The sequence below is a fragment of the Megalops cyprinoides genome, chromosome 1, assembly GCF_013368585.1.
Source record: "Megalops cyprinoides isolate fMegCyp1 chromosome 1, fMegCyp1.pri, whole genome shotgun sequence".
In the NCBI taxonomy this organism is placed as follows: Eukaryota; Metazoa; Chordata; class Actinopteri; order Elopiformes; family Megalopidae; genus Megalops; species Megalops cyprinoides.
This window is the reverse complement of record NC_050583.1, coordinates 44,448,666-44,476,395: the sequence shown is the minus strand read 5'-3', so window position 1 is coordinate 44,476,395 and position 27,730 is coordinate 44,448,666. Positions and strand designations below refer to the sequence as shown.

Below are 27,730 nucleotides of genomic sequence, written 5' to 3'. Positions count from 1 at the left end.
TAAGGAGACAATAAAAGAGTGAAAAGGGAAGAAGATACAGCTTGACTCGGAAAATTAAGCCACTCTAAAGCAATAAAGTCCGGACTGCAAGATACCAGCATTCTCTCTTGTCAACCACCTGCAGGAAAAAAAAACAATCAGTAAGTAAATGACGCGTTATATTTATCTGTAACATAGTTTTTGATGTTTCCAGGAAATATCAAGCTTGTAACAAAATATAATGTTATGGTTGTGTGTGTATATATATATATATATATATATATATTTAGAGACGAATATGAAAGATGTTTATACGAAATGCACAATTACGAGCAAACAATTCTGACAGTGTTGCATCTCCGGCATGCAGTGTTGCATGCTGGAGACCGATTCCCTTTTTCTACTGATTTTATACAGGGCGCCTGAATCATACTTAACGAGGCTCAGGACCTTGGACAGCTCTGTAACTATTCGAATGTGAACATTTTAAATGAACGTATGTGGGTTTATTGGTGATCATACTAAACTTTATACCAATAGGAAGCCATCCATCAATTCAAGTATTTCTTTGTAAGACAGAAAATAGTGCAACGAATTTCTCACTGCAAGTCTTTGGAGGTCATTATTAGCGCGTAAAGCACGGATACATTTTTTTACAAGAAAAAATACTCCAACCACTCGTTAGGTTCAGCTATATTACTACATCCTCATGCAAAACTCCAGACAAAGTAAATTCTGACTAGCAACTAGTCATACAATTAATCTTGATTTTTTAGAGATAAGCAACTTATATGCTCACTTGAAGACATCTCAGTTGGATAATCGATTGCATTGTTTTCTGGCCGCTATGGAGCAATGGGATGCTTCTCGATAAATGCAAAGTGCTAGATGGTCCCCACTTTGAGAGCAGTTCAGCAATAATGGGTCAGAGCTGAACTCGGTGTAAGACAGTAGGACATTTCTAAAGTCAAATCATACCATAAAGCCCCACATATTTTTTAATTGCGCAGGTGCGCTGGGAAGAACTATGAAAAGCTAACACAGATTAAGACAAATTGTCTGACAAAACATTTCCTACAATGGCCACACTTAAAAAATAGATGTGAACAGTTTTCATAAAAGAGAAAAGTTAATTTCATAATTTTTACTGGTTTCATAGAAAATGTTAATATTTTCATCATGCTCTTCGTATCGTTATGCCAATATCGCAAAATAGGAAGTGGAGAACGTAATATATGCATATGTCGTAACGTTTCAGTGTCACGGTTTCTTCTATTTGGCTCCCGATCGCCAGCGACAATACAACTACTTGAAGGAAGCGATAGTTGTACAAGCAAGTTTTGTAATTCACGCTTCGTTTGCAGATGGCTACTGTGCTGAAACCCTGGACTGTCCTCGTGGCCCTTGTCCTATGTGTGCTGGTGTGTTTTGGCACCTTCGTGGACGCCTATCCACCCAAACCCGAGAACCCCGGGGAGGACGCACCGCCCGAAGAACTGGCTAAATATTACTCTGCTCTCAGACACTACATAAACCTCATCACAAGACAGAGGTGAGGGTACCTTCTATCCTCACAACAGTTTGCACGATGTTTAATGTATTCAGAAAGAAATAACGCTGTTAGTGGCGGTGGGAAACATTGGACTCCCTTATTAATAGGACAGCAAGTTGAGTGGGGCCATGTGTTGTTGACGACAGCACTCTTGTTCAGGACCACCTGTCTTATTTTAGAATCCACTATCTAAAAATAGCTTACTGTAGGAGCCTTTTATCGCACTGGTCTTTTTATCAACAAACAAAACACCAACCAGCCATTTAATGCTGTTCGTAAAATCTTGAAAACTCTTAAAAACATTTTCACAGATTGTGAACAAACTGTGTGGCTGATAATAAACACTTACAATGTGTGATTACGTAAACACAAATGAACAAAAGCTTGAAAGGCAGACTAAGGGGCCCTAGGTGAAGCAAGCTGAAGCCGTGCTGTGCGAAACCTATCATCTAGCTATCTTAGTTTATATTTAAATAATCACACTCACATCAGCTCTTAAGATATTATGTAGACCAGCATGGTATCAACCAAGCTTAATGCATTGCACAGTCCACTTTAATTATCCTTATTATTCAGACCAGTTTCCACACCGTGCAAAAATTTCAACCATGTGTTGATCATGAGCATATTCACTAGCATTCACTCAGAAATACAAATGTCAGTGCCCTTCAGAGTCAGCAAAGTTGTGTTCTAAGTGGAAAAAGCGGCGATGATTATAGCTGCTGCTAGCAGTAATACAGCACTTCTTAACATCTTCTCAATGTTGCCATCTGTACCAGATGTGCTTCTTTCAAGACCTCTCTAAATCTGTGTGAATGCTGTGTTTGGCATTGGTTCTTTGACTTCACTTTCAGTCACCCATTTGTGGGAATTCAAGCTGAAAATTGTTATGGTATTCCAAAGGCTGTTCAAGGCTTATAAAAATGTAATGAAGTCCAAAATGTACTAAAAGGATTTTAGGGAAGAAGGTCTGCACCTATTGAAGAGGATCATTTAGGGATGAATGTTTAGTCACATTGAACACTTCACAGTGGACAAATATTTATTCAGCTGGTGCCTCGGACACCTTAAAAGTATCCTATGGTTTAGCAGAAGGATGTGTATTTGTGCTTGATGTCAGATCACCTTTCCTTATCTTGTAAAGCCTTGCAATCTTCCTGACCCATTCCTGTTATGATTTTACACATCTTTGGGGAAATCCACCAGGATGTGAACTTTAGCAGAACTAAGATGAATTTTAAACATATAATTTAAGATGTCTTGTTTCTTCAAGATAACACTGCAACAGTGTTACTATATATACATTTTTGTCAATCAAGGGTGATCTAAAACCTTTCATTAGTAGAGCCCTGAAAAGTACCCCCCCCCCCCCCCCCCCCCCACACACACACACACACACACACACACATATGTCCTTTTCCTCATCTGCTCTCTCTGTGTTTCCCTACTTTATATAATTTCCCACTACATAGCCCCCTTTCCCCCTTACTCTGAAAACCAGAGAAGTGAAGCAGAGGCCCACAGTACTGTGGATGAAATTTTGCATTTTGTATATTTTGGGTCCCTTGCCAAAGGCACCTCCTGATCTCTAGCAGACTGGAATCCCCAGACATCTCAGCGACAGCTATAGCTAACAGCCCGTATAGCTTCACACTGATTCAGTATTGTTGCAGTTTTAATGGATGACCTGAAAAAGGAGAGACTCTAAGGGAGTCTCAGAGATGCCAGGTGCTAGTGAAATGGACTGTGGTCAGTCATTGAATCAAGGGAGCAATATACTGGAGATCATGGCTCTCTGGCTGCATATCAAAAGTGCTAAATTGCAGTCTTTCCTTGAGTCCCACATCTTTGCTTCCCCCGTGACCCGGAAATCGATAACTGGTCACATCCTTAAGGACTCTTCCATTTTAGCAGGAGGCATATAAAGGAAACAAGAGTTTCCTTTCAGTTATATCTTTTGATGTATCATGTTCCATACATTTTTATTGTTGTGATAACATAGCAGGTAACACAAAAATATGTATACCACATATAAGCAGCCAGAGTAAAAGAACAACTCACAATACAAATAAATTATATTTTACCAACAATTGCAGACATCTTATGGATTTTGAATAGTCTGAATAATTTGTAAAGAGGCCATGTAATATTTTGAATCTCCCTCAACTCTTCAAATTGGCTTTGTTATACAAAATTTTCATTTTACGGATGAAGATTTTGCTAGCAAATCAGTCAAATGAGCCCATTCCATACATTATAGCTACAAAACACATCTGTCCTACATTACATCATATGCAATTGAATTGAAGTTCAACTGAACAAGGATATTCCGTATCTCCTTCTTTTTTCCTCTCATCTCCTCTTTATCTCTATCGATGGGCATCACTAAGGAATCAAGGAAAAGGCGTGAGGTCTCATCTCTAAAGTAATGGGATGCACCCTTTTCACTCTCTCACCTTTTCACTCTATGAAAAAGTATATATGCCAATAAAGCAAGAACAAGGCCAACATTGAGCTTCTGAGAGAACTTAGCATTTAACATAATCCTTGATGTTTTTTTGTGTTACGTTCCCATTGAAACTTGGCAGATTTAAAAAATGTGAAGAAATGGGAAAATATATTTCATACATAGTATCCCAGGCTACCTCTGATTGACACCACTGATCTCCATAACCATTGACTGGCCAGACAGTTATGGGACATTCTAGGACCGAGGACCCTGGAACTAGGTAGGCTTCCCCCTGCCCCAGAAGGGAAACCATTTAAGCCCTGTCTGTTGTGCCATCTATCCCCTGGACTCCAATGCAATCGCTCCTGCATCTCTACTCCTGACATCTGTCATTATTCCAGGCACTTGACCACCCTTGTCACTGGCAAGCATCTGCAAGACATCCAAAGCTCAGTGGGAAATCCATAAACAGCATTAACTTCCATTAAGCTGAGGGCATGCCCTGTATGGGAGACATCCTCCACCCTCCACCTGGAGAAGATGAAAGCCCAAGTTGCTCCATTAGGCCTGTGGCAGAGACAGAAACACAGCCGTTTAATGGCATTACAGTCCCTGAGTCCAGGCCCTTGTTCCAAGTCTGCAGCACTGGGATTATAATTGCTTCTGTCAAGCATCTTGAGCCTCTGCCTCTGGTTGTGCGTTGTGTGAGCGTGAATGTGTGGGGGCTGACAGGTTTTCATGCCCTGGCACTGAACCATGTCTCCCTTTTAGATGCCCTAGAACAGCAGGGCCTGTCATTAAGGGGGCTGTACCTGTCACTGAGTCATCGGGGCTGTGAGCTGGGGATTCGCACCCTTGTATTTTCGCACAAAAGGTTGTTCTTCATACAGCAGGCAAGGGAATGCCTGTGGGGTTCAGCAGGCGGGGAGACTAAAATCTAACTGTTTGATATGGAACATTTTTTTAATGTGGAGCCAATATCTGCAGTCAGGTGGGCGGTCTGAAGATTTTGAAGTTTGGATACTGAGAGAAAAAAGCAATCGCACAGGCAGACAATTATTGACATTGAAAAGTGTTCTGGAAACTGGGTGAAAGACTCAGACTGCCTTTTAACTCAGACACCCCTTTTAATGTACAAGATGCCATATCAGTAGTTAAATTCCCCCTGGGCAGTTAAATTCCTTCATGCTATTCCACAAAAGTGGATAGCACAGAATGTTGGGATTCATTGAAAAGGGGTCTGTCTAGTAGTTTTCCACTAACATACAGTTGTATCACTGCCAGTGGCTTCAACAACTTCCTGGGAGAGGAGGGATTTAGAAATGAGATTTTAACAGAGAAAATAGATACGATTTTGTTATCCTCTGAGGGGATAACTTGAATGGGTGATACTGCTATTACTGCAGGTTGATCCCAATTTATTCAACTGGAAACAGAAGTGGCCTTTGAGCTTGGTGCTCAGGGATGCCCAGCAGTAATGTGGTAATACGCTGACACGTCTTGTTCTTTCCTCCAGGTATGGAAAAAGGTCTGCACCTGAGGGCATGATGGCAGAGCTGCTGTTCGGAGGGGAACATGACCAGAGGTCACGGTGAGTAGGTGGTGGGAAAGCTCACATTGCATTGTATGGGAAGCAACATGTTACAATGCTACAACTAGGAATGCTATAAAGTGGGGGAAACGGTGTGGAGTAGTGTCCAGGGCAATGGAGTAGTGAGTGAACATTGTGCATTTGTATCCTGGATATAGCAGATGTAGTTTTATACAAGGCACATAACCCTTGCAGCTACTTCCAGTACAACTCCGGTTGTGGGAACCGGTAAAATACTAAAGCTCTTCTGTCCTTGTCTTAAAACAGGGACCTTACATTTCTACACTGCAGTAACTTTCTTTTGAAGTGCCTGTTACAAGTACAATCCATTCCATGAAGACATGATCTAGGTGTGGCTTTCAGCTGCATGAACATAGTTCCTTTTGACCCTGTGAGATCTTCCTAAAGCTGCACTAAGAAAGTTTGCTCATGGTCAAAATGACCCCCTGCTATGCATACAGGAAAAAGACCTGCTTATGTCTGCTCATCGTAACACTACAGAAGATTCATGTCTGAAAGGACAACTATTTGAGTGCTCATTCCTTTTGTTTCAATAGAGAGGAACAACTGTTGAATTAGGGACAGCAAAAATAACCTGGCCATACATATTACACTTGCATTCTGAATTGCTTAGTCCAGTCATACCCAAGAATCCAACCACTAAATGCATCCAAGGAAGGACAGCATGGACTCCTGAACAAGGGCACAGATGTTAAGTCAGAAATTGAAGGTATTGTTAATTTGTTCACGCAGAAATATACACTGATGAGCCAAAACATTATGACCACCTGCCTAATATGCTGTTGGTCCTCCGTGTGCTGCCAAAACAGCACCGACCTGCTGAGGCATGGACTCTACAAGACCGCTGAAGGTGTCCTGTGGTATCTGGCACCAAAACATTAGCAGCAGATCCTTCAAGTCCTGTAAGTTGCAAGGTGGAGCTGCCGTGGATCAGACTTGTCGGTCCAGCACATCCCACAGATGGTCAATTGGATGGCAATCTGGAGAATTTGGAGGCCAGGGCAACACCTTGAACACTTCATCATGTTCCTCAAACCATTCCTGAGCAATGTGTGCAGTGTGGCAGGTTGCATTATCCTGCTGAAAGAGGCCACTGCCATCAGGGAATACCATTGCCATGAAGGAGTGTACCTGGTCTGCAACAATGTTTAGGTAGGTAGCACATGTCAAATTGACGTCCACATGACTGTGGACCCAGGCCGGACCCAGGGTTTCCAGGCTTTCCCAGCAGAACACTGCCTAGAGCATCACACTCCCTTCCCACAGTGCATCCTGGTGCCATCAGTTCCCCAGGTAAATGGAGACACGGACACGGCCATCCATGTGATCTAAAAGAAAACGGGACTCATTGGACCAGGTGACCTTCTTCCACTGCTCCAAGGTCCAGTTCCAATGCTTGTGTGCCGATTGTAGGCACTTTTGACGGTGGACAGGGGTCATCATGGGAACTCTGACTGGTCTGCAGCTCCGCAGCCCCATACGCAGCAGAGTGCGATGCACTGTGTGTCGTGACACATTCCTCCCATAGCCATCATTAAAATTTTCTGTGACTTGTGCCACAGTAGACCTTCTGTCAGTTTGGACCACACAGGGTAGCCTTCGTTGCCCTTGTGCATCGATGAGCCTTGGGCACCCAACACCCTGTAGCTGCTTTGTGGTTTTTACCTCCTTGGACCACTGTCATTAGGTACTCACCACTGCTGACCGGGAACACCCCACAAGCCTTGCCATTTCAGAGATGCTCTGACCCAGTCGTCTGGCCATAATAATTGTCTCTTGTCAAAGTCACCCGGTTCACCTGTGAGTGGTCATAATGTTTTGGCTCATCAGTGTATATGGCTTCTGTTCCCCAGTTACCTCTTCATATTTCTCAAAGACTCACTTTCATAACAGTTAATGCCTTGCTGGTTGCCATTTAGTCTGCAGCTTATACCTCCTGGTGGAGTTTTGGGAATAAGAACAGCTTCCTCACCACTCTATTACTCCTGCAATAATGCAATGACTCATTTTGCAATTGATTTACCTACATTCTACACACTAGTGGACAAAATAAATGTGTTGGTAACCTGCTTTTACATGTCAGAAAGCTCTGAATAATTCAGCTGTCCACCTTTTATTTGTCTTGTAGATCTGATGGTTCCTACATGTGGTGATCCCTGTCTCAGCCCCCTCCCTACCCAGCATTCCTCTCGTCGCATCACCCATGCTGACGGTTCAAGCAGCAACCTGGCTCCCATATCCCACCCAACAACCAGCCACTACTACTGAACCATCGCTGTCACTCAGTGCATGTAGTCACTCAGTCCTCTCTTTCCCACCTTTCCTCATTTCACAAAAATACAATTGTACATAATTTATTATTGAATAACACAATGGAAAAAAATCTAAGAACAAAGAAATGTTAAGAGTATTCTTTTTGTTTGTACTGTACAAATGCTAATGTGCAATTAAAGTTTGATGGATGATTCAGATCAGTCGTTTGTGATGCTTTTGAGTGTTATTGCCAATTTAGCTGGAATACTGCAAATATGTTTAGGCTAACAGTCCACAAAAGAATAAGGATGCAGAAATGACACTATCAGAGAAAATGTAATCAGAGAAACTTCCAGGTGTTAATGGAGTGCAGTGCTTGTTGTAAATCCCTTCTTTTACCATTTGAATACCCACAGGTTAATAGCTCAAAATAAACAGATCATTGCAGGTATGAGGGCTAACTGTATAAATGCTTATTTGCTCTTTCTTATCAATGTGCTGTATGTTAAACTCACTTTCAGTGAACCAACAAATTTTAAATTGAGTGCTCAAGATTTTAACACTGAAGATCCTTAAACTCTCCTTACCTAAATATTGCTGAACAGTTTATTGGACAATTTGGCTAGAGACAGACATCTTTCCATAAACCAGGGATAATCCTATAGCACGTTTAATCACGACTCTCTTTCATTCTTTTTGAATATCAGCCCATTAACGGATTTACCCTGTTGTAAATATTAAATATCTTTTGTTTTAGTTTTAAATGAATGAATAAACGTTTGTATTTGTGTGATAGGTAATACGTCTATACGTGGTATTATAGGCCTAACACCTTCGCTATAAACTGGACCATCAAGTAGGAATTAGGCTACTCTATCTCTGCCTACTCCCGCTCCTAATGACATATTAATAGACGCAGATACGAAGGTATGCAACAGATAGGTTGTTCCATCCTTACATTATTCGTTTTAAATTTACCCTACACTGTTATCAAAGTAGCTAACCGATGATATAAGCCTATATCTCATGGAAGTAAGGAACACATTTTCAGCAAGGTTCTAACCGATCTGCTAGTTTTTGTTTTTGTTTTTTTAAACACAAAACGAAATGTGATGATTTACTAGACCTATTAAATTACTCTTACACTTTAGAGGCGTACGGGGATTATTTTTGAATGTCGGCATCTGTTCTGCTTTTCTTTGGAGGGAAAGAGTCAAAAGTCAAAATGGCTTGCGGTCATTCAGTTCTGCTACTTAAAATCGGCGGGCTGTTAACAAGTTGTAGACAGGCTGAATGTTACCTAACTTAAATGGATATAAGTGGAAGTGAAGTAACGTTAGGCTAGTGTGAAAACAGCTGTTGACCAAAACGTCCCCGTTGTTTGTAATTGTCTAACTCATGTTAGATCTCAAGATTCATCTGTTATTAGCTAATAACTTGGCCAGCTGGCTGGCATATATGGTTTTACTTTACATGAAATACCTCTGTGACACATCTGCATTAACGTCCAGACCAACTCACATGATTCGCAATCATAATAATGTTTGTAAACCATAACAGTTAATAGACAGTAATATAACATTCTAAGGAAACATAGCAAGGTAGCCAAATATTTGGCCAAGTTAGCTAGTTAATACTGAAGCTAAAGTTCGCTACTGCATGTCGTTTTGCTACCACGTGTCACCGTTGGTAACCTGTTTACTAAAAGAGCAAGCAAGCTTCATCAAAATTCTGTTCTTCTGGGTATTGTCTGCAGACATTTGGGCACAACGATGTAAAACGCAGCAAAGGACAGCAATGGAAACACCTACCCAGTGACACAGTCAGGAAGTGAGGAGAGCATTTTGTTAAGTTTAGGAAACAGTGGATACTAACCTTCTCCACAAAATATCGTAGAATTTAACCTTACCTGGTAGATATAGGTAATTTTAAAAGGTCAATTTTACCTTTTACCTCACTACAGGTAAACGCATTTTCAGGTCTCCTGTTTCTCATAGGTTGGTATATTGTTTAGTTCGCTTGTCAGCCACAGTTGTTAAGTGGTTCAGTAGCTTATGACATTTAAAGCATGGACAAGATTTGTAGGCTAGACTATGCAGTAAATACCTCCGATGCATTTTTTCTACAAACAGTAAATATAGTCTATCAGTCAAAAAACAATTATTATAAAACATGACAGTATTTTTTTTAAATACTGAAATACTGACAGTATTTTTAAAATGCTGAAATAAATAGGCTGCTGAAATAAATAGGCTACTGAAATAAACTAAAAATCAGACGCGAAATTTATTCTTCCCTTCGTAATGAATGACGTATCTGCGGGCGCACTCCCCCTGCAGGACAACCCCACAACACTAGACCAATACAATAGATCACGACATTTTAATTTTAGACTCACATAACAGATGAGCAGAAAGCTCCTTGTAGTACCCAAATGGGACATATAAATATAGCCCGGAATGTTATTCCAGAACACCTACATAAAATGTTTTATATACGCATCACAACAGCCTTTATCTTTTCAGAATTTAAACACATTAGCTTCAACATTATATGACTGTTTTCCCCCTAAAATTCCTTCTAGTTAAACATGAATTGGTCTAGAATTTTGAGCCGAGCTGTGAAGGTACTCTGTAGGCTATTTTTTGATTAACGTTTTTGGCCTATGATGGTCTCATTTTGGAACCCCAAACCTATTGAACACTCTTAATATTAAAATTACTTAGGCCTGTCTCTAAAGAAGTAAGCAAAAAATGGAGAATTATTTCATAAATTAATACTATTTACAGAGGACGCCTATAAGATATGCCTCTATGTATAGCGTTTATTCCATATGCATTTTTACAAGGTGTTTGGCCTGGCATAATAGTATATGACAACTGAAGACCCTGAAATGAAGCCTACTTTAATTACAGTATTTCAGGTTTCAACTCTTTCAAAGCAGTTGCTTGACCTTACTTTATTTGACTATAAGTAGGAACAAATTTTCAAAATCTAATGTGACAAACTTACAATAAATTAGATAATAATAAATAATAAGGTGGAAAGAGGTTCATTGGGAATGCAATATACTGTCCTTTCCCTATTGATTTCACTGAATAGAAAGCCACATGCTGCCGTGGTGTTGTGCCTTATGAACGAGAGCCTTCATCACCTCTCCCTTGAATCTAAATGCTAGCTGTCAATTGTGTCAATCATTTAATTGTGTGCACATGTTGGCAATTAATTTGGGGACCCAGCCTATTGACTAACAAGCCACACCTTACTAATTGAAGGCAGATTAAATGCAGGTGTGGCTGCAGAGTAAGGGAAGGCTTGTTTTTTCTATGCTGTGTGGGCTGCTTTCTTTGTCTTTGGTTTGTTGTATTTTAAAATAACTTCTTGTTTGCTTTAATCTTTTGTTTTTTTTTTGGGCTTGTTTATGAGAGAAGTGTCAGCCTCTCTACATGCCTATTGGGTTGCTGGTTGCAAGTTTAATAATTGCATTTTATGTATTCTGTAAATCTTATAAAGTTGCCCAACTTGGGTATCTTGTGGTTGTTGTCAGCACAATGATATTGTGTGGTGTAAACATTGTAAGCTTGCACTGAGTTGTGTGTAGTGATTTAATTGGGGTGAGATTCACAAGTGTGTTATTTGCTGTTCTGCTTGTCATGGAGTCATCTTGACCTGTTGCCCAGTTTGTAGTTTGCCCTGTTAAAGAATCTGTTTTGCTATATTGCATGCATCAATTTGTGGTTTTGAGTCAACTGATGTAGTGTAATCTCAGGTTATAGTCCTGAATCATTGTAGGATCTCAAAGTGGCCTTTCTACGGGTACTCTAAAATGAGAACATTCAGGTAGCACAAACACACTTGAACAAGCTAGTTGGTTCAATCACTTTGACTAGGGTCTTAAAACAATTTCAGAAAAAACTAGGGGAAAACGAATTCCTTTCACATAAGGGGTAATACCCTATACTAATAATTATACAATATTTTTTCCAAATTGTGAGTCAAGCCTCTTTCAATTAGGCCTACAACTGTATCTCCCAATATTCCCTCAATGGATTAGTGACTTAATGACCCTGTTTACACTTGGTTTTAAAATGCGTCTTGGGCAATGGGATCACGAGTGGACAGCGCTAAATACAAGTGTAAACAACCACCAGGTTGCATTGTGATCCGATCACTGAAACCACTTGCCGAGGTGGTCTGGGATGCATTTGACCACATATCTTTTGCAGTGTAAATACTAATGCATCCTGATGTGTCCCTGACAAGGACGTAACAGGAAAATACATCATCAATGCAGTTCACTCTTTGGGGTCTTGTGGCTATCACAGCAGCGGCGAAAGCCACTGCTTTTCTAACATTCTTCCTTTTTCGTCTTGTCCTGCGCTCTTTTGCAGGTCGCAAATGACTTTGTCCTGCTAATCTCAACACTTGGAATGTACATGTATATTAGTTCTTGAAACATTTTTGTTTTCTTAGCTAGCCCGTGCTAAACAAATATGGTGCATGTCTGGCAACAGAGACTGACGCAATAACGTAATAATGAAATCTGAACACAAGTGGTCGGCTGGACACCTTTGAGACACATGATAGACACAGGTGTAAACGGCGATGTGTCTCAGCTCTCCACTTGTGATCCGATCGCTCAAGACGCATTTTAAAACCAAGTGTAAACGGCGCCAATGTGTTGAACCTGTATCAATCATTTTTTTTCTTGATGAAAGCAGGAATATTAAAACAAATTTTCAGAAATCAGGCCCATTCCAACAAGATGGCTGACTAATTAGCCACTTCTTTTGGAAGTGAAGGAACCATGCAAATGGAGGTTCTCTGTGAGACCTATTCTCAGGACAGTGGAAAGAAGTTCCAAACTAAAAGCCCAACACTGTTTCAGAGGTGTGTGTACCTGGATAGCTGACACAACCCTGCTAACATTAGTGTCAGTACACCATACTTCTGAGAAGAATATAACATTTAAGAGGGGAAGTTAGGCACATCTGGTATACAGACCAGTTGCCATTAAGAGGCATAATCAGTAAGTGTGACCAATGTTTGAAATTCTTAGAAGGTCCAGGGGCCTGTTTTACGAAGCAGGCAATACTCAACCATCTAACTTCAGTGAGATGTTCTCAAAAGTCAGGCTTAATCCATTTCACAAAATTGCTCAGCACAATTCTGCCACTGAGCAAGCTAAGATGAACTCAGTCTGACTTGTATTGTGAAAACTGATTTTTTTTCCCCCCAAATGATTAACATTATGAGTGATATCACTTCAATCATGAGGACATGATATCCTTTAGCAGTTTGCTAAATCCATACATTGTGAGTGTCACTTGTCTCAACCTGGTATGGTCAGTGACATAAACTATACAGGGCTGTGCTTTTTAGCAAGTGACATCATATATCTACATGGGGATACTGAGCACCTCTGTAAACCAACACTGGACTGTGCCATATGGAAAGTCTACCTTGCATTCAAGGAACTGCTACATTCATTCATCAAATTCATATTTTATGCAAATGAACATTTCATCGGAGGTGTTTATGATGTTGCAGGTGATCCACACATTCTAACCTGTCTTTTTGTGTATATTTACTTTTTTTTTTGTATTTTCTCTTCGCACTTCAGTATTATCAGAAATACGACCAAATTCGTGGTTATACCACATTGTGGCGCTATATAACAGGATATGTGGATAGGTAATACACGTCTTTCACATCACGTTCCGAATTACACTTTCATTTTGCCGTACTATGACACAATGCAGCTCCTTGAAACAGAGGAAGTTACTGAATAGCATTTATGGATAAAATTACGAACAATTAATTCTAAGTGTAATACATTTGCTACGTCGGCCGACGATTATTGATAATTAAAATAATAGATGGGAAGCCGTTAGTTGATTAACTGCAATCTCGGCTTTGCATGCATCTGACCATGAAATAAAATAAAACCAAAAAAGTTTGCCTCAGACTACAGCCCGGAGTACTGTGAGTGACTTCAGGCCAGGCTTCCGTGAGTTAAACTGAGACTCAAGTCAGGAGTACTGCGATTTAAATGAAAACATGCATACGATTAGAACTACAATTTTAACTGACCAGGCTGATGTGATACAGAAGGAGCTGAACAATATACGCACACGCCGTCCCTTCCCCACATTTCTGTTTGTTCCATAAGGTTATGTACAACCCATTATTAATTCTGCAAGTGACAATATTTACGTCTGGAAACTTCAGCGTCTGGGATAGGTTGCCAAATAAAATACTGTCTGAATTGCATTGTAGTGACATATACACTTCTACTCTCTTCCAGTAATTGGACAGTTACAGACTAACAAAACAATCCGTCCCAAACAACATTCAATCGATTCTGAAGTCTTGTAATTCAGCTAATTTTCCATCCCCTCAGTACCAACACTTTCTTGGGTCCACTTGCATTAACATAGTCTGAGACACAGTAAGTTCAGTGTCACTGGGAGTTCAAGTAAATTACAATGCGCATATACGACAATGCTGATAGGGAGAAGGCGTTCTACATTAGTATGCGAATCACCTTGAGAGTCACTACCATTCGCCAATAAAACTCTTTCATTAGCCTGAGAATTTAGTTTGTTGCTTTTAGTGTGCGTAAAACTGACGTGCTCGGGAGAATTTTCATGGTCTTGAACCTCCCATATCCAAGTAATTAAACTAATTTTAGAAATGCACTGTATTTAACGGTGCTTTCAGGAAACCACGTCACGTTAGTGTTCTGTTAGAGATCCAGCATAGTAGTAGACAATGAGTACCTTACATTTACATTAAGCAGACGTTACAGTTGATGGATAGCTGGATAGTGGATAGTTATTGAGGCAATTGCGGGTTCAATAACTTACCATGTACCCTACCAGTACCTTACTATGCTACACTGCCGAACACATTTTCTTACTTGTCCCTAGTTACGTAAAAGGAACAGGACTCACTGAAAATCGTTGATGAAAACTGTGGTCCAATGGACGAATCGTAGCCTATTTCTCTGGGTTCTTATTGGGTTCTTCCATTATAGCTGAGGGAAAAGTCGTTCAGGCTCTTAGTAAATGCATAGGGGCACATTAATATATTGTTGATATTAGGCTACATTAATTTGTTAGATGAGAAAAGAAATTTCTGTGAACAGTAACACAAGTTTGCGGTGCACTTCAGATAGTAATAATTAATTTCATTTTAACAGCCTTATTATTTCGTACTGGAATTAGGATATGTCCACGATTCAGACTTGTAAGAAATAATCTATTGTTAATTTTCATTCCGTGTATTGGGCGCGTTATCTTTTCATTACATGTTGTGATGATAGTCCTAAAAGGACTACGTGAGAGATTCTACTGAAGAGCAGAGAGCCCCAGAATGTGTCCGGTGGGGTCCGCGCTGAAGCGTGGAGAGCATTGCCCCTTTAATTTCAGCGTAACGACTGCACCGTGATTTGACATTTTGGCAGCCACACGGACCCCGAATTAGACCGAGACAACGTCGGGACCACGAGACAGAACAGGTTAGTGCTTCAGAGAGGATGCGCTTTTTGAAAATGTATCATTAGTGCACCTGAAATATTGTATGGGTTGTCTTTTCGATGCTTATATTAGCATTGCTTTCTCGTAAATCGTGCTGCATCGCTAACAAGGCTTCGGCATTGTACCTCATGGGTCTTCTGTAAGTTCTTGCGCTTCGAGTTAGCAAATGTCAGACGAGAGCAAATGCACACGTCAATGCGCACTTTTCATTTTCTCATCACTCTGCAATGTGCTTTGCCATCTGTATGTATACCTGTATGATTGCCATTCTTTATGACGTTGACTGAAGCTTGTTGAATGTACAGTATAATGTTGATGCACACAAGGAACGTGGCTTCTTAACGGTTATTATGGTAACCTTGCCCACCGCTTACCGATGATTCCCACGTTATCAGGTATAATATTCATTATCCAAAGTATGTTTATGCGACATATGTGAATTCAGCGTCTTTATGACATTGAAGGCATTTACAGTACAAGGACGACCTGCTGCAATCCTAACCAACTGTTCCGAAAACTTGAAATGCTGGAGAGATTGTCATTACAAATTGCTAGACGCATTTGTAGTAAATACATGCACATAAACACAAACTATCCAAGAACTCTAAAAAAACAATATTGTGTGCGTAGGAAACATAATGACCATCGTGCACGTTCAGACTGTTCATGCAAGGCAATCTGTATGGATGTGTTGTAAATTTAGTTACTTTCACTGTCCAGAAACAACTCAGAGCATTTAGCTTGCGAGTGGGTGACAGTAAAATGTGGATAGTAAACAGTGAAGTCAGAGTTGGTTAGCGCTAGTGACGCAAGGAGTGAGATTGGTCAAATTAGCTTAGAGTTTGCCTCCAAGGAAAGATGGACACATCACGCTATTGGAGACTGGGGTAATGACACACCATTAGGCATGATGGTGATTTATTGGAGATCTTCACATACTGTAAGCTCTTTCACAGTACAGTGACTGATGTGCCATCTCCAAATTTTCCATCACCTCCTCACTCCCTCTACAAACACACACACACACACACACACACACACACACACACACACACACACACACACACACACACAAATGCACATACACACATCATAGGCATGTTATGTTGTTTTATGTGTATATCTTCATTAGTTGATGACTCGGTCCCTACAATCAAGATTAATTGCATTCTCTCTCTCCAGGGACATGGGTGCACAGGTGACTACATAGTGCTGCTATCATTGTGTCATCGTACAATTTCTTACCATGGAACTTTTGCAATTTATAAGGTGCTGACTAATTAGAACTATAAGACACAATGAGAACTGTGACAAAAGGAGAACAGTTCAGAGTCACCTAGGGACTCTGGATGTGGCCCATGTCAATGCTGTGGTGGTGAGCTTGCACTGTTTATACTGGGTTTCAATATGCTAGGCTTGGCTGTTTGAATGGGAGGGATCCCTCCTGCAGATGAAACCAGTGTCAGACCCACTGACTAGGAAGGGGAGCATATATAATGCTGAGTGATGTGTGATGTCATCAGGCTCCAGGTATGATAAAAGCAGTGAAATGACTGTCTCATGTGAGAAAAGGGGGAGGCGCAGGGGTGTGACAGGGCCCTTCATTCCTGGTCCTGGCCTCATTCCAGCAGACTGGCCAGCTCCATTTAAAATGATCATTTCTCACAGCTGTGAAGAGAGATCAAGCAGCTTGTTAAATACAGCAGTGGAATCATAACCTGCAGACATTGTGGCCATACAGGACTAGGGTTTTGGTAGCATAGATTCCTCCTCTTATGCCAAAACTCCATCAGCAACTAGCAGTTAATTAATGCTCACAGAAGATGTCTTAATGCTGTATTACCCTGTTACTGTAGGGTATGTGGAATTACACATGTTCATTTTGTTGTAGTGTATTTGCGATGGCACTAGTTATCGCTGCATGGTATGATGGACTGATGCATGTTCAAATATGATTTCTTGTGTTCTGTGTGTACTGTTGCTCCTGCAACTTTATTAGATGTATTTTTGTGGTCTTATGTACTTCGTAAGTCAATGTGGGTTTCTGCCATGCGACAAAATTTAAATGTACTATGTCATTCCAGGTGGTTGTAGGTTTGTGTCCTCAGAGGTACACCATGTACACCATGGTAACCCTCGCAATAAGAGAAGTTTTTCACATTAATTTCACAAGCACGTTCCTGTCAATATCATTGGGGAAAATGCAGATCTAGACATTTAGACAGGTTAGTGACCCAGAACAAGGTGTCCACAAATCAAATTAACAAAGCATCTCGAGTGGGCAACCATGCTTTTGTTTATCAGACTTGTGACAGATGTAAATTTGAGGTTAGCTGTAACTTTGAGGAGCTTTTCAGAGATTAAAGTCACAGCTTCCCAGCTCATGCTCCCCCACAGTAAACTTCCCACAGCAGTGGAACCTTTGGTGGGTTTGACAGCCATGTGAAGAAAAAGGATCAGAAGAGAGCTAAACAGAAGTGCTTTTTAAGCATTTGTTCAAAAAATGGGGGAAACTGTGTGTGCAAAATCACTCCAGATGAGTAAAAATCAAAATGATTCCATTGTCTCTTTCATGTATTTATTCATTAAGAGCAGTCTCAATTTACACCAAAGGCAAATTGTGAGATCAAGACAACAAGACATCCATTGGATCATAGGAGCTTCCCATTTCACACCGAAGAAAACTAATGAATGTAGTGAGCATACAACGGATAGAAGAGGGAAATATTCACGCCTTCCCACACATAAGTAGAACATACTCTCATTGGTGAACTGCACCATTTCCTTTTCCACAGGACAAAGCACTCCAAAATACAATGTCCTGCTTTGAGAGAGCAAAGTAGGCCTGATTGTGGTTTTTCTACCTAGTCAGGCATTATAAACTGAAAACAGAGAGAACAAAGCTGGGCTTTTAAAAGGCACCTGGGGCTGTTCTGTGGGAAAATAAAGTGTGTTGGTTACCCAGGTTAAAGCAGTGATTCCACTTTGTCAGGAGTTATCGAAATTTAGTATGTGCCTTGTCTCACAAAACACTATTTGTTGATTTAATGTTCAAATACTTATTGACCTGTTTCTGAAAACTTCAGTTTAAGATTACTTACATGTTAGATTGTGATTGTTAGGTAAATTGCTGATAGCTGATTTACATGGCTCTACCACCTTGTATCTTAGCAGAGGGGACCCAAGATGCATTTGTTCTTTTCTTAATGATGTTCTTTTCTTAATTTGTTCTTTTCATGATGAGCTTTGTGAGTTTGGGTGCCACAGGGATTAAATGGCAATCGTTGTTTAAATAATCAATCAAGGAAGTATGCATCCAGGACCTCTGAAAGCATTGAAAATGCTGCCTCATTATTCTCTGGTTGAATTACTCCTGATATTTCAGCTTTGACTGTGGGCTGAAACCCTGGGTGATTGGAGCATTAAGTGGCCTCAATCAGGTATATTTTCCTCCCACGCCTTTCCATTGAGCTTTGTCCTTTGCCAGAGGGGCACACAAAAGAAGGCTCTTTAGTGAGGGTCCAGGTGGAGCAATTACCCTTCATCAGTGAAAACTGTAATCTACACTTGGGTTGGAGGTGGAGAGGAAGAGCCCCCATTGTTCCTCAGTCTTTGGCAGTTGGGAGACTAATTGCCAGTGGACAGGGACGGTGTGCAAGTGCCAGTTGCAACAGTCAGCCTTAGCCTCACCTGCACCGGGCTCATGCATAAATGTGACTGACATGCCTCTCAGTCATGAGACTGCCCGCTTTGCCCAGGTCTAGTGGCACTTGTGGTCACTGTGGTGATGAGTGGTAAAATTCTGTTCTGGAATTGTGAATGCCACAATCTTCATGAAATGTTTTTTTTTGGTGGGTGATAGATGCACGCTTCAATGCTAGCCGGAGTGGAGCTAATCTCACTCTGGTCATGCTCGCTTTGGTGTCCAGCAGCTATTGGATGGGGATCTTAGTTGTTTGGCCAGAGCACACAGGTGCCGGTTTTCGCTCTGTTTGCCTTTCATGTGACACCTTTACAAAGGAAACACCCCCAGGGAGATGCTATTTTCCACACAGACTCATTAATGTGGAAATTAGCACTATGAGAGATTCTGAAGTCAATAGTTTTCCAGCTCAGCACAGCACCACAACTAAATAATGTTTTCAAACCTCATTTTTTCTGCTAGAGCGCACTTCACATGAGAAGTACAGACTAGACTGTTTCATTTCACTTCCCTGATTCTCATTTCCATTCTGTCAGGTGTTATATGTGAAAAATACATCATTAAAATTTAACAATGAAATATTTCAAAGTACTGAACACAAGATTTGGCACAATTTGTACACAGTTTATACATAGGACTCTGAACAATCTCTTTGTCCAGTCAAGCAATGCATCAGATTGAATGGAAAATCCCAATGAATGCCTTTTATGAGAGGTAATAATATAAATTGATACTTCGCCGGAGAACTGCAATTGGATCAATGCCACAAAATGCACAAATAAGTTAGAATTCCGATCAAGCCTTGGTTTGCTGTTTCTGTTCCATTGCTTAGGGACATCCTCAACCTGAGGCTCATGGTAGTTATCTGCTATTTTGGAATATTGTTGGCTTCAGAAATATAGCAGTATGTTAATATCTTTATCTTACATTTGTGTTCTAAGTTAACTCCACAGGATATTTTTGAACACAGATGTTCTCAGTAAATGGGTTGAAATTCTTTGACACCACATTAATTCAGTGGTTTACATTTCTTGCTTAAATATGAATTCATGCAGGCAGTTTTAAATCCATAAATTCATCTAAGAGGGCTGTCTTCATCCTATTCAGATAGCAGCATTCTTTTTGAAATGGACAAAGAAGTTCATTGCTTTATGACATACCATAAGTGACCTGCGTGGACCTCTGGTTCTAATTCAGATCAGCGTTCAGCGTTCTAAATATTATTCACCACCTGTAGTACTCAGCCATTGCCTACTGTCTTTCTATTGCTTTCTAAAGCACGTTCCTCTGTCTGCTGACTGACAGGACTCATACAATAACCATATTTAGTGTAACTTGTAGTTCTTGCATTTTATTTCAGCCTATCCTGAAAGAGATGATTCATGTACAGTAGTAAGCCTCTGTGTTAAGAGTCGGCAGTGGTCTGGCTCTCAGAAGGACAGGACCTAGCAATTTATGTTTGCCAGTGGAAAAAAAAAAACATTTTTTGAAGGCCCTTTATTGGATGACCTTCTCCAAAGAAATTGCACAAATTCAACAGTATTAGGAACATTGCCACTTACATTGCAGTATAATGTGCCATACATTGGGGGAGGTGAGTGGTTTCAGGTTATAGCCTTCTCTACATTTGTCCAAAGTGTCCTTGTGCCTCAGTTTATTGACAGAGGCTTCAGGATGAATAGATACAGGAAACAGCTGCTAGTGGTGGTCAAGTTAGAGGGGTTAATCAGGGCAGTGAGGCAAATGTATTTTTAAAGATCAGATTGAAAACTTTTGCCGCCGGCTGTGATACGGCCTCTTAAGCTGCCATTTATGGCCAATTCTCCGAATCAGCTGCTTTGGTGATGTCATATGATTGGGCTTATCTGTAATTAGCAGACTACAACATTCTGACCTCCTGTTGCAACGGAGCACTTGTGTGCTGAAATATACCTGGCATCTGCTACAAAAACCCATCTGCTGATAAAAACAGCATTCACAGACAGAGTACACTTACCGTTGGATTTTAATTCCCCTGCACTGTGTTCTGTAGTAGTGCCGCTCTATTTTATTATTATTTTACACATTTTGCCTTGTTGCCATGGTGAGGCAGTGAAAAAAAAAAACATGGTTGCCGTTGTCTTGGATACAATCTCTTCCCCCTGTGAAGTAATGAAAGGAGCTAAACCTGCAGGAGCAGGGGGGTGGGGGCGGAGGGTGGTTATTTTTAGGCGGCACACACGTCACCCGCTTGAGACTCATGGATTAGCACTTGTTTGCTTGTTGTGCACGCCTTCCCGATACAGCTGCAGGGTGAAAATTGCTCAGAGTAATTGCATCCAGTACACAAAATACAGCAGGCCCGCATACTGGGCCTCCAAACCTGGCTGAGTATGGGGCAAAATTCTGGTTGTGATTGTAAAATTCTTGGCCAAGAAAGCATTTTTGTCTGCTGTTTAGACCAGCGCCCTCCACCTACTTTATTACTGAGACCCCTGTCAACAGTATGAGTCTTCTGGCATCAAATTCACCTTCATACAAAACAAGCTTTGTTTGTGGTCCCCCTACCCCCCCCCCGACCTTATTGAAAAAAAAAACACATCTATTTTGCCTAGTAAGCTAAAGCTCTACTTTTGCAGAGCAAAATTAATTTTGGAAATTGTTGCACATAATATCCCACCAGAAGTAGGTTACCATAGACAACATGCAATTACATGAATGAAATGCCACCAAAGGAAATGACACAGATCAATGCTAATAAATCAATTTGATTCAATGCATTATTTGTGGAGACTTTCATAACATGTGGCATGTATTGTTGAACCTAAGAAACATGTAGATGGGAAACGTGTCGTCAGCATTATTTTCTGCAGGCTGCTTGGGATTGGAAAATGGACATGGACTTGGAAAAAAAGCTTGTGTTTCCCCTAGACATTGTGACTACAACACTCCAGCCAGACATGGTCCTGTGGTCCACAACAGTCAAACTGGCATACGCTGTGGAATTGACAGTACCATGGGAAGATGGCGTTGAAAAAGCTTACAAGAGGAAAAAGACAGAGTGCTCTGAACTGGCAACTGAAGCTGCCCAGAACGGGTGGAAGACCAAGATTTTCCCTGTAGTAGTGGGATACAGGGGATTCGTTGCTACATCTACGACCAGTCAGTTGAAGAAGATGGGGGTGAGGGGTCGCTCCCTCCAACAAGCAATCAGATCCTTGTCAGATGCAGCGGAAAAAAGCAGCAATTGGCTTTGGATTAAAAGAAAAGACAACAACTGGGCTGCAAGACGAAGACAGGAGGGTATGGAACTGAGGGGGGTGTACCTGGGACGCCAGGTATCACTGTTGAGCCCTCTGGAGATGTTGTGGGCTTATCAACGAAACGTCAAAGAAGGAGGGTGCCCACCTGATGTCCCTGATGACAGACCTATCCTCCCTTTCATTACATACCCCTGCCAACATCAAGAGTGCCGACGTACCACAGGGATTGAAACATCAAGTCCTATTAGCTTATATTTGTTATAAAAGAACAGACAAAAGGTGATGTTGTTATTAGGAAGTGAATGGTCTCCTGCAAAGATATCTCTCCTGGTTTTTATATTTGCCTAGTTTAACTTTTAGTTTATGATATCAGTACGGCAGATGCTTATCAAGTGAATCATGTTAAACTGGCTAAGATCAGAGAGAAGATTGCAAACCCCGATGGGTTGTTAAGGATATATTGACCATGGAAAGGTAACAAAAACTGATGTATTCCCTATTCCTACAGTTGAAGATACAGTATGTTGATTGGATTGGTAGTGTTAAATATGTGTCCAGGTTTCCCTTTCTTACAGGATTTGGGGAGTTTTTCAGACGGGGCAAAGATGTTGATTTGTGACTTTTGATGGTTTTTACCATTTTTATGTTACTGCTGTTTATTGAATTATGTTGTCTGTGTTGCCCGACATCATAATATATTGTGTCTTTTGGGAAGACCATATAGCCCATATGTAAGTTTTTTGAAAGACTAATGTCTGCTGTGTTTGATTTCATTCTAACCAAAAGTGAGATTAGAAAAGCCCCAGTTACATGTTTCGGCCATGTCAATGGTCAAGTACAGTTACGGCACAGAACTGCCAAGTTCCAAGCTATTGCTGATTTGCCAGTTCCCAAAACAATAAGAGACCTATTTTTGTGGATTTTACAGGAACTTTGTGCCCAGTTTTATTATATTTTCTGAACCTGTAAGGAATTATTGAAACAGTCTGTGAAGCTGTAGTGGATAAAACAATGTCAGAGTACATTTTCCAAATTAAAAGTTACTCTGTCTTGTAAGATAGTGTTAACTGCTCCTACTGTAATTGGAATGAGAGCTGTGCTGATGAAGCAAGATGTCAGCAATTGGGAAAAACTCTTACCTGTTTCTCTTAAAACCTAAAAAAAAAAAAAACTTATTTCACAGGGGGCAAGGAATATTTAGTTTTACTGGTTGCCGTCAAACATTTTGAGATTTTTTGGTGATCTGACTGTGTTCACAGATCTCTCTCCTTTACTTTTCTTGAGTAACTTAAAACCAATACTGTTTCAATGTAGTCTGATTTTACAGCCTTATAACCTAAAAAGGTAGCCACCTTATCCACGTCTTGAAATGTATCAGGAATACTCAAGATGCAGAAGTCCTGAAAAAAGATGATTTATTTATTGTAATTGTTCTTGTCATAAGGGTTGGAAGCTTGTTGGAATTAGGGCCACACTACCACAGTGACATGTCACACATACCTTTTTTGTCACGTGCTGCAATGCAGTGATGCATATAGAGGCAGTCCCTTCCCAAAGGGGATAAAAGTGGGTTGTTGGGGAGCGTGCAAAACCTAAACTAGTTTGGTTTGCTGTCAAGGACTAAGATCTGAAAACAGTGTTTGTTAGCTCCTTTTTGGAAATGCATCTAAAAGGGGGTTTGTAAAGCCTAGTCAGGCTAGTCAGTAAAGCCTAGAGTGTTCTGTTCATGAGAATCACAGATTTGCTTCTTCACTGATGTGCCATCTTCTTTTGTTGCTTTTGTTTTGTTTTGTTTTCTTTTTCTGCACACACTCCTGTGTATTAAGGTCAGTTCCTTACACAGACTCAGGTAGCCCCCAGGTGGTGGGGATAAGAGAGTGGAGTTTTAACACTAGGTCAGCGAATGAACAGCTTTTTACCAGCATGAAACCATAGAAATTCTTTTCTTTTTGGTGACTGAAATTGAATGCCTAAAGGGTAAGTGCCCAATAACTCTGAGGACTGTGGCTCTCTAGGATCAGGAGTCCACAAAATAGGCTGTGTGTGCCCAGTGGTGGTGTCTCAGGAACTTCAGATTAATGATGAACAGCTTGTGGCCGAGGTCCCAATGATGTCGCATCCACTCCTCCTACCTCTCCTTCTAGGACAAAAAGCATCTTACTCCAAACCATAATATAAAGAACAGGTCTCCTACTCACCAGCCACTCCCCTTGTGACGTCACAATGATTGGTTTATCACTACTCTTCATGTCTTCATGAGGCTGTGAGAGTTATTGTTTTCAGACAATGGTTTATGGGCATTGGTGGCCTTTGAAAAGCCTCTATTCGGTGACAGGGACCTGGACAAATTAGACAGAAGCTAGAGATTCCTTTATGGTTAGCTGAAGATACAAATAACATCTCCAGAGTCAGAGCCACAGGGATTGTATTATCCTTCTTTGGAATTTCACTGTACTCGTCCATAATTAAGAAAAGGTCCGCTTTGAACTCTGCCATGTCAGCATCTTAATTGTAGTGGAAATATCTGAGTCTTTGGTATTTTTATTAAACAGAGTACTGTATATAAAGTGCAGAGTAAGTATCAGTTGACTTAACTTTTTCCATTCTTGCAATATCAACGTAACATGGTAGCAGCATGATCACTTGGCTGCTGTGTCACTGTGTTTCATATCTGCTTTATCTTTCATAAATCAATTTACAGCACTGAGAACTCATTATTTTGACCAAGTTATTCCAAATAGGAAATGACACTTAATGCAAGTTGTCACTAGAATAATTAGCGTATTGATTCTGGAATATACCTGAATATCTTTTTTTCTAGGGGTACCCTTTAGATTCTGTATGTAATCTCTATAGATGTGGATCAAATGTTTCAACAATTGAAATATTTCAGAAAATCATCACTTTCCGCTGTAGGAAATATGGTAAGTATTCAGCATCAGGGAGGTTCTTTGCAAGTTCACTGAAGTTTGGTTGATGTAATGATGTGGGATGTATAGAGAGAGTGGGAAGATGAAAGAAAAGTAGGAAAATGCCACAGCATACCTCTTCATCTATTTTCTCTGCTCAAGTGCTACACTGGCTTCTGCAGCCCACTTGAGTCATTCACTGTCACGTGGTCCTGCCATAATTTAACAAGTGGTGTCATTTCCCGGTGCAAACACAGTGGATATTTAGGATAAGCTAAAGACAGCAGTGAGTGGTATTGAAAGATTGATCAGAGTTATGCAAAGCCCTCAGCCGTTAGTGTGCTGGATTGAGGGTTTTGAAGTGATAGCATGAACTGCATTTTCAGAATTAAATCACAGTTTAGGAATAAGCAGAGGGGTCACGCTATATTTTACAAGATAGCTGAACACTGTTGCTGCACTTCCTTTGGAATATTTGGAAGGTGTGAGAGTAGTGTTCACTGTGTTTATTTGCTACATGTTTTCAATTCTCGACCCACCTAGTAATGATCAAGTTCAGCACGAACAGAACAACTGTTTGCTACTTTCACCTAGGCTTGTGCCTCAGGGCCCCTGTAGCCTTACTAGGTGACAACTTGGTCTGTAGTTCCAGTCCTTGTGTTCTGTAAATTGATTCAGCCCAGTTCTTACCTCTTCATTCCAACATTATCCACTCATGAGAAGGGGAGTGAGAAACTGTGGATAAGGTAATTTGCTATAGATCTCTGTGGAGAAATGGTCAGAAGAAGTGATAAATGGTTACAGGCAAGGGAGACACAGGTGTGGTCAAACTGACTCTCTGAATCCAGGGACAGGCTTCCCTGCATTTAGTGAAGCTGAGCTGTTATTTCCCTCAATACACAGCATGCTGAAGCAGAGCTCCAGAGAGAAAGGGACATTCCATTGCTGATGCTGTATTTAATTATCTTATTTCTTTTAGGCATTTTTCCATTATCAGAAGTGTAACATTCGCATATTGAAAAATGTTACCTAACTGAAACTTGGAAAATAATCTCTTCATTTAACTGGGTAGTCTGGGGAATTTCCTCTGGGTTTCTGCCCTTGTTTTTTGCAGGGAGTAGGATTTAACCCCATGGGTGTGTGTGGAGAGCCGTATGTATGTGTGTGTGTGTGTGTGTGTGTGTGTGTGTGTATGTCCTGGGTGGGGGATTGTCATGTCAACTCACTATTACTGTTACTTTTAACACAATGTACATTTTCTTTACTTTCTCTCAGATCTCAATAGAGTAATACAATACCCCAAATCCCAAAGTTTAGAACCTCCAGATGACAATATCTGTTGCTCCCTCTCTAATTGCAGGAACCCATCAGAATTTTGCTTAGAAGCTCTTTATGCATCATGAGCTGTGTCAAACCACATTTATACTAATTTACCATGTGCACTTCTCCTGAAAATGGCACAGTCATGTGGTCAAGGATGCCTAGTGAAGCACTGAGGGTGTCCCAGAGGGGCTTTCACTTGCCCTTTGTTGCTCCCTTCAAAATATTGTACATGCATGTACCCTTCATGTTGGTAGGATTTCCCAGCAGTCCTTTCATATGATACCACAGGGTTCATATAATTCCCAGAAGTCACTGCTTCTACCCTTACCATGGTTTCAAGACTGACACATATGTCCCAAATGTGTTCCCAAATACCACGCTTCCCCTCCCCCCTCAAGTATGTACTTGTGTGAAGTATGGACATGTTTGCTCACTTCCCCCACTTGCTTGTGAATTGGGACACAGCTGCTATTTCCTCCATTATTCTCTGTTCCCTGCTTTCTTTAATATTCCCTTCATACTTTTGCTCCCAATGGCAGGGTATGCCCCTGATCCCCTGGATCCACAAATCTGTTTAGGTGATATTAGAATTTTTTCTCCAACTCCTCTTCTGCCATTGTGCAGTTGTGCCCAAGTGTTGTCATAGTAACCATTAATTAGCATCCCTAGATGCTGCTCTCTCATTCAGCATCCCACTCTCTTACTCTCCCCTGTCCATATCATGGGCTTTCGGTTTACCTCTCTTTGATCCCCTGACAAGTGTAATTTCAGGTAGATGTGTTTAGTATTTGCAGAAAAACACAGGACTTATTTGTGCAGTTTCTCATGTAGGCATTGTGAATTCTTCTGTTTATAAAACCATAAACCTGTTTAAGAAAGCAGGGTTAATCTAAATGTTTGGAGGACACAAGTTCACCATAAATGGTGGTGCTCTTTTTAAAATAGTGTGCAGGCCTTTCCTCAATTACGCCATTAGTTCTAGGGAAGTTACAGTCTCCTATAATTGTTAACAACAGGCCCCTTAGTGATAAAATTCAGAGAATTTGCCACTTTTAGTTTCTGATTTATGAGATCAGAAGCACTCCTGTTTGATGTTCAAATGGCCTTGCTAGAAAATTGCAAGTCAGGTCTTCACTGCTCTTAAACAACATTTTGGAATATTATTTA

At 40.7% G+C, this 27,730-nt stretch overlaps 2 protein-coding genes across 4 annotated transcripts in view; both read left to right on the top strand.

Annotated features, from left to right (window-relative positions):
- The first annotated feature begins 14 nt into the window (after window positions 1-14).
- LOC118779451 (peptide YY-like) lies at window positions 15-7,902 on the top strand. Its single transcript, XM_036531576.1, has 4 exons — window positions 15-140; window positions 1,344-1,531; window positions 5,497-5,571; window positions 7,721-7,902. Exons 2-4 carry the CDS (start codon window positions 1,344-1,346, stop codon window positions 7,743-7,745), a joined length of 288 nt encoding a protein of 95 aa, XP_036387469.1. The 5' UTR covers window positions 15-140; the 3' UTR covers window positions 7,746-7,902.
- A 7,394-nt stretch (window positions 7,903-15,296) lies between these two features.
- Window positions 15,297-27,730, top strand: part of mpp2b (membrane protein, palmitoylated 2b (MAGUK p55 subfamily member 2)) — a 55,273-nt gene continuing 42,839 nt past the window's right edge. The window contains exons 1-2 of one of the 3 annotated variants that reach the window (XM_036538457.1): window positions 15,348-15,367; window positions 16,569-16,584. The gene's annotated coding sequence lies outside the window, so the exon portion shown is untranslated. Of the gene's footprint in view, window positions 15,368-16,568; window positions 16,585-27,730 lie in introns of all 3 variants that reach the window. The other 2 variants (XM_036538448.1, XM_036538466.1) reach the window with 2 other exon arrangements.

Bases quoted from the DNA above. Each gene is read 5' to 3' on its own strand.
- LOC118779451 (XM_036531576.1), top strand. From the start codon at position 1,344: ATGGCTACTGTGCTGAAACCCTGGACTGTCCTCGTGGCCCTTGTCCTA. The intron at 1,532-5,496 runs GTGAGGGTACCT...TCTTTCCTCCAG, and splicing joins AACCTCATCACAAGACAGAG to GTATGGAAAAAGGTCTGCAC. The intron at 5,572-7,720 runs GTGAGTAGGTGG...TTTGTCTTGTAG, and splicing joins GAACATGACCAGAGGTCACG to ATCTGATGGTTCCTACATGT.